The sequence below is a fragment of the Diceros bicornis genome, chromosome 17, assembly GCF_020826845.1.
Source record: "Diceros bicornis minor isolate mBicDic1 chromosome 17, mDicBic1.mat.cur, whole genome shotgun sequence".
Taxonomy (NCBI): Eukaryota; Metazoa; Chordata; class Mammalia; order Perissodactyla; family Rhinocerotidae; genus Diceros; species Diceros bicornis.
In genome coordinates this window covers 16,998,145-17,007,884 of record NC_080756.1, presented here as the reverse complement: position 1 = coordinate 17,007,884, position 9,740 = coordinate 16,998,145, and the positions used below count along the sequence as shown (strand labels likewise).

At 50.2% G+C, this 9,740-nt stretch overlaps 1 protein-coding gene across 2 annotated transcripts; it reads left to right on the top strand.

Moving 5' to 3' along the window:
• Positions 1-2,345: 2,345 nt before the first annotated feature.
• On the top strand, positions 2,346-4,708 carry MFSD5 (major facilitator superfamily domain containing 5). 2 transcript variants are annotated; one of them, XM_058558130.1, is made up of 2 exons: positions 2,346-2,505; positions 3,095-4,708. In XM_058558130.1, the coding sequence occupies exon 2, from the start codon at positions 3,113-3,115 to the stop codon at positions 4,463-4,465; it is 1,353 nt and encodes a 450-aa protein (XP_058414113.1). In that variant the 5' UTR covers positions 2,346-2,505; positions 3,095-3,112; the 3' UTR covers positions 4,466-4,708. The 2 variants fall into 2 exon arrangements, with proteins under 2 accessions (XP_058414113.1, XP_058414114.1); XM_058558131.1 differs by lacking the exon at positions 2,346-2,505 and adding an exon at positions 2,638-2,730.
• The last annotated feature ends 5,032 nt before the right edge of the window (positions 4,709-9,740 follow it).

Below are 9,740 nucleotides of genomic sequence, written 5' to 3'. Positions count from 1 at the left end.
AATGATGCTCCTCCGGTAAGCATGGTTCCTAGTAACTCCCAAAGCATCCTCCCCACCTGCCCTGAAAGCCAGGACTTCCCCTGTGATTCCCACACACAGACTCCAGCATCCCCTGCCCTCTACTAGGTGGGTAGTGTCCTAGAGATGGATTCAGCTCATAGGCTGCCCTTGATCCCCTCCAGGCCTCTGCTGGCACATTTTCCATGGTTAGGACCTTTCCCAGCTGTGCTTCACAGCTCTGAGGGGCCAGGGGAACCTTAAAGAGTTAACATATTTTGGATAGGTCCTACAATAAACAAAGATAACCCCAAATAATGTAATCTTGCTGTAAGTCTCTCTCTGTCAGGTGCTTCTGAGCAAATGCAACTCAATAATGGGACAAAACTGGCCTCTGTCTTGGAAAACAGAAGGCCAGAATGTAAGGCTGTCCTGTCCCTCTCCCTGCCTTCATTCAGGATGACGTCCACCCATAAAGAAAAGACCACCAAGAACTGAGAGACTGGGTGTCATGAGTTCAAGGGCCTTCGGTCCAGGACTGGGATGGAGGGCATTTGGGTCCCCCATGCCCTCACTCACTGAATGACCTTGGGAAGACCATGATTTTTGAGTCTTTGTGTTTCTAGATGAATGCATGGGAACCACTACCCCTTTCTACTCTCTACAAGTTTGCCAGTTTAGGATAAAGGCACTTGAGAACTAGTAGGATATAAATCTCAGCTGTTTACTTTATCATAAGAAAGTATTTTATCCCAGACTCTCCCATCCTCTACCCTCCAAGCTTTAGTATAAAGAAAACCAACATTTATAAATCACCTGTGCAAGTGGATGAACTCTTTTCACCTTCTCAGAAACCATATGAGCATGGAATTGGAAAGATCTGGGTCCCAGTTCTGACTCTACCTCTTACCATGTGACTCTGGGCATGCTACCTAACCTTCCCAACTTCAGAGGATAGTAATAGTACCTATCTTCTGCATTGTTGTGACAGTTAAATATTTCATCCAAAGCAGTTGGCCCAGGACTTCTTAAAACAGAGCTTAGGTACATAACTGATAAGTGTTACCAGCTAACATGGGCCAGCACGTTTTAGAGTAATTTACGTGGATTAACTTATTCGTTCATTTATTCACCAAATATTCATTTAATTTTTTTATGTACCAATAACTGTTTCAAGTACTGGGAGTACAAGTGAATAAAATAGATAAAAATCTGTCAGGAGAAGAGATAGTAAATAAGTAAAATATATAGTGTGCCAGGTAGTGTTAAGGGCTATGGAGAAAATACAGCAAAGGAGAATAGAGAGTTGGAAGGAAAACAGGTAGATTACTGTGGTGAAAGTGGTGGTGTTGGTATTTTAAACAGGATGGCCCAGGAAGACCTCTCTGATAAGGTGACATTTGAACAGAGAACTGGAGGGGCTGAGGGAGGGAACCATGTGGATATCTGGGAGAAGAACCAGAACTTCACAGGGCACAGTGTGCAAAGGTCCTGGTGGTAGCCAGTATAGATGGATTAGAAGGAGTAGGAGGGAGAACGGTATGGGAGGAGGTCAGAGAAGTAGCAGAAGGACAGAGGACAGAGAGTTTTGTAGGCCATTATAAAGACTTAGGCTTTTATGCTTAGTGAGATGGTAAGCCGTTGGAGGGTTTCAAGGGCATGATACTATGCCTGGAGAGAGGTTAAAGAACCTTTCCAGGGTAACAAGTTCCTAAACGGCAGAAGGTGAGCGTTCACCTCCAGGGCTGAAGTTCTCAACCCTCCACTGCCGCTGAACTTTAGCCTTTTTATTTGAGCACTGTTCTTCTATGACTGCAAAGAAATTGGGACACTGAGAAGTTATGTGGCTTGCCCGAGGCCACACAGCTGGTAAGTGACAGGGGTGGGATTGGAGCCTCAGTCCGTCTGCAAGTCGGCGTACACCACACAGCCTCCCTCAGGTGTCTGGGCCATAGTGACTTCTGGCCTGGAGGTCACTACAGAGGGAGGGGAGGGAAACCGAGGAGCGCGTGTCGGCTCGGGGCAGCGGCTTTCCTTAGGAAGCTCCAGCCTCCGGCTCTATGGAACTACGGGCATCTTCCCGGGCACAGGTGCTCTCTCTAAACCACAGCAAGGACAAAGAGAGAAAATAGCTCTTTATTTCGGGATAGCGCCCCAGGTATCCGGGAATCGAAGGACCAGGTGTCACGGAGGGCAGCGAACCCGGCCGACGCAGGGGCAGTGACCGCCACCGCCTCTAGACGCCCCCGCGCCGGCATCGGGAGTTCCGCGCGCGATGGGGGCAAGAAGGCGGGGGCGGGGGCGGGGCTTGAGCGCCGTGTCCCCGTCACGTGACAGGGCCATGATGGCGGCGGCCAGAGGCCTCTCCGACTCCCGGAAGCAGCCTGCGAGGGGCGGGCGCGCCGCTGGAACCCGAGCTGGAGCCGGAGCCGGAGGTAGAGCGGGCAGGGCGGCCGGGCGGCCTGGAGCCGGACGTGTCCGGAGCGTCCCCGCAGACCGGGGCAGCAGGTGAGGCGGCGTCTGGGCGCGGCGCGGGCAAGTGTGACGGCGCTGGGGCGCTGGGCGGGGGCTAGGGGACGCAGGGTAGGGGTGCCGCTGACCCGGAGGAGGAGGGAATCTGCGATGCACGCGCGTGACCCTGAATCAACTCGAAAGGCTCGCGCGGGCGGGAGGGATGCACGGAACGGATGAGGAGACATTAGGCAAAAACGGGCTCTCCAGGGAGGATGGGAGGTAGTAGAAGGAAGTGTGCAGAAGCTGCTGTAGAAGAGGGAAGCAGCCCCTTAGCTTGGGGGGCTGGGATTATTGAAGGGACTCGCTTTGCTATGCCAAGCAAGGGTAGAGCGAATGCTCCGTCTTCTCTGCTCTCTTCTTACCCCTCCCTGCCCCACAGTGTCCTAGACGACCGCTCTGGCGGGCCACTCCTCCCACCCACCCAACTGGTCCCTCCGGTCTGAGCTCCGGGAGTGGAATTGAGGGGTGGGGAAGTGCAGTTGGCAGGGGGGTGGGGTGGAGCTGCCTTCTGCTGAGGCACCCAGCCCCTTGACAGTGCTACCTGGGCAATGGATGTGACTCTGAACCCCCCTTTTCTCTCCAGGTCGTCCGGGGACTGGCCATGCTGGTGACTGCCTACCTTGCCTTTGTGGTCCTCCTGGCCTCCTGCCTGGGGTTGGAACTGTCAAGATGCCGGGCTAAACCCCCTGGAAGGGCCTGCAGCAATCCCTCCTTCCTTCGGTTTCAACTGGACTTCTATCAGGTCTACTTCCTGGCCCTGGCAGCTGACTGGCTCCAGGCCCCCTACCTCTATAAACTCTATCAGCATTACCACTTCCTAGAGGGTCAGATTGCCATCCTCTATGTCTGTGGCCTTGCGTCCACAGTCCTCTTTGGACTGGTGGCCTCCTCTCTGGTGGATTGGCTGGGTCGCAAGAAGTCTTGTGTCCTCTTCTCCCTCACTTACTCCTTATGCTGCTTAACCAAACTCTCTCAGGACTATTTTGTGCTGCTGGTGGGACGAGCACTTGGTGGGCTGTCCACAGCCCTGCTCTTCTCCGCCTTCGAGGCCTGGTACATCCATGAGCATGTGGAACGGCACGACTTCCCTGCTGAGTGGATCCCAGCTACCTTTGCCCGAGCTGCCTTCTGGAACCATGTGCTGGCTGTAGTGGCAGGTGTGGCTGCTGAGGCTGTGGCCTGCTGGGTGGGGCTGGGGCCTGTAGCGCCCTTTCTGGCCGCCATCCCTCTCTTGGCTCTGACTGGGGCCTTGGCCCTTCACAGCTGGGGCGAGAACTACGATCGACAGCGTGCCTTCTCAAGGACCTGTGCTGGGGGCCTGCGCTGCCTCCTGTCGGACCGCCGTGTGCTGCTGCTAGGCACCATACAGGCCCTGTTTGAGAGTGTCATCTTCATCTTTGTCTTCCTCTGGACACCTGTGTTGGACCCACACGGGGCCCCGCTGGGCATAATCTTCTCCAGCTTCATGGCAGCCAGCCTGCTCGGCTCTTCCCTGTATCGCATTGCCACCTCCAAGAGGTACCACCTTCAGCCCATGCACCTGCTCTCCCTTGCTGTCCTCATCGTCGTCTTCTCCCTCTTCATGTTGACTTTCTCCACCAGCCCAGGCCAGGAGAGCCCAGTGGAGTCCTTCATAGCTTTCCTGCTTATCGAACTGGCCTGTGGGCTATATTTTCCCAGCATGAGCTTCCTCCGGAGAAAAGTGATCCCTGAGACAGAGCAAGCTGGTGTACTCAACTGGTTTCGTGTGCCCCTGCACTTACTCGCCTGCCTGGGGCTCCTAGTCCTCCATGACAGTGATCGCAAAACGGGCACTCAGAACATGTTCAGTATCTGCTCTGCTGTCATGGTGATGGCTCTACTGGCAGTGGTGGGGCTCTTCACTGTGGTAAGGCATGACACTGAGCTGTGGGTGCCCTCACCCACTGGGGAGCCCTATGCCCCTGAGCTCTAACCCTGTTCCAGAACAAGGGGGCTGGGATGGACTCTTGAATCCCACCTCTCCAGGATTGTACAGATATCTCTGTGACTGACTTTGTAACTATCTGGCCCCTCAGCCTGTCCTGGGGCCCCCTCCTGCCAGTGCTTTGGGTTGGGGAGCACATGAGGGTGATGGCCTGGAAAGAAGATGCCAAAAGTTGCCTCTGTGTGTTACTCCCTCTCTCCTTTCCATTTACAAATAAACACTTTAAATTGATCATTGATTTGATTTACGCATCCTCACCTCTACCCACCTCAGTAGCTTCTGGTGAGTGGGCTGCTGGAGGTTTTGAGGATAGAGATGGGGTTACCAGCAGAAGGCTTATGTGTCTAGCCTCTCTAAGACTATCTCCAGCATAAACTGAGAGCTGTTTAATTGCCTTTCAGCAGAAATGGGTGGGAAATGCCTGAGGCTCCTAGTTCCTCCATAGCTCGTTACCCTGGGGACTGGTAGCATCCCCAGTTGCCAAGCAAAACTTTTGCTCCACATCCAAGATGAGACAGTCTCTAGAGCATGTGGGGTAAATGCCCAAGCCACTGAGCAAAGAGTCCAGGGGCTTGGGCTGCTTCTATGACGACCCCTTGGGGCAAATCCAGGGCCTTCCTGCAGGAACAAGCTTTCAGCTCAGCACATGCATGCCACCTGCCTTCTGCCTCAGTGGCTATGAATGCACCATTTGTCCAGCATCAGCTGGGCCCACCAGGTCCTGTATCCTTGCATGAAACCTAAGTGAAGGGCTGCCAAGGGGAGAGAGCAGTGAATGGCTAAGGGACTGGGACAGCTTGTCTGTACCTGACTCTTCCGCACCCAGCCTGAGTGAGGGTGAGGGAGCCATCAGGGCAGGGAACAGTACCAATGGGAACGCCAGTTCTGTGGGCCCCTCCCTGCCTCACTTTTGATTGTATCTGCCTTTCTTCCTCCCACCATAACCTGGGCTTCTCAGGGGAAGCCGAACCAGCTTTAAGAAGGGTGGGGATGGAGGGACGGTAGGCTCAAGGGTGGGTCCTGGAATGTGCTTGAGATGGGCATGGGGGACCCACCTGTTCTGGAAAGGGATTGAAGACCTTTCCTTGGGTCCCACATGCAAGACATTCCAAGACCTGCAAGTCTCAACCTGTGTGGAGAGAACATCAGCTGGTGCTGGAGGAATGCAGCATGGATGGGCTTCGGCAGGGGGGAGTCTGAGGGGGAGGAGTGGGTAGTGGTCTTAGGTCCCTACTCAGCAGGAAAAAACACGTTCCCCCACCCAGGCTGCAGGGAATAGAAGTTGTGGTTAAGTTTGGAAAAACAGATATCTTTTCCTTCCCCCATCTTGATGCTAAGACAGAGTCTGTTGCAATAACTCCACTTCCTCTTTCTACCCTGTTGAGCTGGACCTAGAGATATTTTATAGTTGTTTGTAGACTTTCTCTCTACCATACTATGATTTCCTTGAATAAAGTGTCTTATTCGCCTTTGTCTCCCCTGTATATATACACAAGTGGGTGCTTTGCCCATGGCTGTGCTCAGTAGATGTCTGGAGAGACCGGCTGGCTTTTCAAGAGCTGCCCATTTGGGAAGTCTGTTAGACTAGAGTCTAGAGCCTAGTTAATAGTTTGTTGTTTTGGATGACAGTAATTATTTACTGATGGAAACATGACAGGGCCCCACATTCCTCAGTGATGAGGAAACAGGGGCATAGAGAGAGACAGACTAATGAGGTTCCTTTAGCTTCATCCCCGCTGAGCTTTCTTCAAAGGGGCTGGTGGCAGATAGAGTGGGGAGGGTGCTTTCCTGTCAGACTCACAGGGTGTTGAGAGCTGGAACACATTGTAGAGGTTGTCCATTCGGCCTTAAATATATTTTTATTGAGCACCTACTATATGCCATGCATTAGTAGACGCTGGTGGAATTTTTTTGCCCAAGAGGACAATCCACCTAAAGAAAGGGCATGTAGCACATGAACGGCAAAGTCGAGACTAAAGCTTGCCTCTTGCTGCCAGCCCAGTGCCCCTTCTATGACATTTACTGCCTGTGTCCCCTGGGCCTCCACCTGTGCCTTTCCCCCTCTAGCCCTGCTCCCTCACCCCAAGCCCTGTCCCTGGAGAAGGGCAAGAGAGTGGGAGCATTCACCCTAGGCCATCTGGTCTACTTTTGAGTATCTGTCCGAATGGGTCATTGAGGGATTGGTTCACCACAGGCACACTGCCTGCAAAATGCTGCTCATGACACTCTGCTGAGATGCAGCATAGGGAGCTGGTTTAGAGCATGAAGCCAGAGCCTGACTGCTTGGGTTCAAATCTGTGCCTCAGTTTCCTCACATGTAAAACGGGGATGGCAGTATAGTTCCTACCCCACAGGGCTGTTGTGAGGATTAAACACATTTCTGTATTTAAGTGCTTAGAACAGTATTTGGCCCACAGTGTAAGCACTACGTGTTTGCTTTTAGATTTTATTTTTTAACTTTTTCAATCCAGCTGAGCCTATCTGGATTTGGGTGTGAGAATGAGCAGATGGGGCTGTAATGTGGTGTAGAACTTTCCAACACATCCCAGTGGTTGGGTAATTCCCAGCAGTGTTTTTCCTTGGTCCTGGCCCAGACAGAAGGATCAAGCTCTCTGAGAGGCCTTCTTCTTTGGCGTATGTGAGCAGCTGAGTAGGGTGTCAGTAGGTTCCACTTGAACTCATTTCCTCTTCGTCAAGTGGGAAGGTCAGCTTGGTGTCAGACTCGATACACACCACCATCTTGCACTAAGAGGCTCCTGATTTTCTGACTTTCTATCCAGCTGGACACATGATTATTTGATTTGGAACTTTTAAGTGATCCTGAGAGCTGAAACATCCCAAGGAACCAGGAGCTAATGGACAGGAAGGCAGGAGGATTGAGGCCCGAGGACAGTAGCGGGTTCTGAGCCCTGGAGGATGATCTCTTCCTGGAAATTCAGTCCCTGCTCAGGGAGGGGAGGGGCCTGTTCCCAGCTAGTGGCCACGGCCCTTTGGCTGGTCTAGGTTCCATTCCCCCGCACTCTTCCCCTCACCCCAATCCTGTGGTTCTCCCTGTCCCTTTTATTATTTTTTTGCCACCACTTCCCCACAGAACCACAGAATAGAATTATAAAACAAACAAAAGTTTGTCATGCTTGGGATCAGATCTAATATTATAAAAAGACTTCACATTTGCTTTAAGTATTTTTTTACAATAAAGTTATATGGGCTCATTGTAAAATATGCAAATGCAAATACAGAAATACATAGTTAATATAAATATTTGAATGTAAATATGTTTATACATTAAAATACATATATTTATATTGGTATATAAATATATTACCAATATAAATACATATATATACATACAGAAATATAAAATGTAAAAAATGACAGGCTCCCTTAATCCTGCTCTTCATACCACTGTTAAATGTTTGAAGTCTATTTCACAGATTTAATATTAGTTTTTGTGTTTTTTAATAAAAATTGAATCATACCATTCATGCTGTTCTGCAACTTTTTTTTTTTTTTACTTAGTGTATCTTGTTTTTCTCTCTTTAAAACAATTAAAATCTACAGGAAGACTATAACAATCATTCATGTATCTCTGACATCTTTACATGTCAGTACATATAAAACGTGCTTTTTAACAGCTAGAAAGCATTGTTAGGGCCTTTGGAAAGCGATTCAAGGCTATTCTATTTGAGGCTGGCAGAACCCGTGAGTAGTGAGGCTTAATGTTACTATCTGCAATCCACAGATTAATAATAAATTGAGCTGGGACTAGAACCCGGCTCCTCTGTCCAGACTCAGGTTCGAAGCTCCTCCCACCATCCAGTGCTGTCTCTTTATAAGCTTAGGATTCAGGTGAGGGATTGAATTATGCGACTCAGGTTCCTATTGGTCAGCATTTACTGATCGCTAGTACTTAATGAACTTTCTACTTCTTGTAAGAAGTAGAAACATAGAAACATAGGAAATATAGATACAGAGGAAATAGACACATAGGAAACAGGAAACACAGAAATACGTAGGAAAAAAGTCCCAGAACACTTGCTACACTACATGTAAATGAGTACTGATTGCTAAAGTGTAAGCAAGAGAAAATGAGTACTGAGAGAACCGATGTATTCGTTGATGATTTATGAACACTTCCTCTCTGCTGGGTCCCTTACCCTATAAGAGATACGTGTGTAACGTCTATAATGCACATTTAGTACCTGCATTAATATTACCAACGCCGAGATCCTTTGGAGATGTCATTGTTCTTGATTTTTTTTCAATAGTCTCCCTTCTAGATTCTCAGCTCCTAAAAGAGGCTGATGATGGGGTCCCGCCCGGTGGCGCAGTGGTTAAGTGCCCACGCTCCACTTTAGTGCCCCCTGGTTCGCAGGTTCGGATCCCAGGCGCACACCGATGCACCACTTGTCAAGCCACGCTGTGGGGCCTCCCATATAAAATAGAGGAAGATGGGCACGGATGTTAGCCCAGGCCTGGTCTTCCTAGGCAAAAAGAGGAGGATTGGCGTGGATGTTAGCTCAGGGCTGATCTTCCTCACCAAAAAAAAAAAAAAAAAAAAATGGAGGTTGATGATGATGAAGAAAGACGATGACAGAGAAGGATGAGTTATCCAGTAGAGTTTATCAGGAAAAAGCAAACTGGAAGACCAGAGTTTTGAACTGAATTCTTTGGTGGAGGAAGGAAAGAGAAGCAGAGCCAACTGAGTCTGTATGTTTGGGGAAGGAGTAGTACTTACCAAACATAAGCCATTACAGACTGTGAAATATCCCAGTGAACGAGTTTTCCTAGTTCTTCCTGTCCCTCAAACCCCCCAACCCCCACACTCCACCCCCCTCCCCCATTAAGGAGCGCTAGGTCCTCTGTCTTCCTCATGCAATCCAATTGATGGCAGAAGCAAGGCTGGAAGTCTCCACCGTACTCATGTCAGTGCCCCCAGAAAGCCATATCTTTAAAGAATTCCGTGAAAGGCTACGCCCTTTTTTTCCTAGTAAACCACACCGCGTGAGTTTCCAAGTAAGTTCTTTTTGTTGTCTAGCCTGTTTCTCTTCTCTTGAAATTTCAACACTTTCTGAGCCCTGAAGATAAAAAGGAGGAGAGAGGGGCTGGCCTTCCCGATAGCGACTCAGCGACGGGTTGCTAAGGAACTCGGCCCTGACTGGAAAAAGTGGTGAAACCCGCGCCCCCAAGAGGCTTTAACGCCCGGAGCAGCAGGGCCCAGCCGGCCGGCGTCACGTGACAACGCAGCGCGGCCGGTAAACTA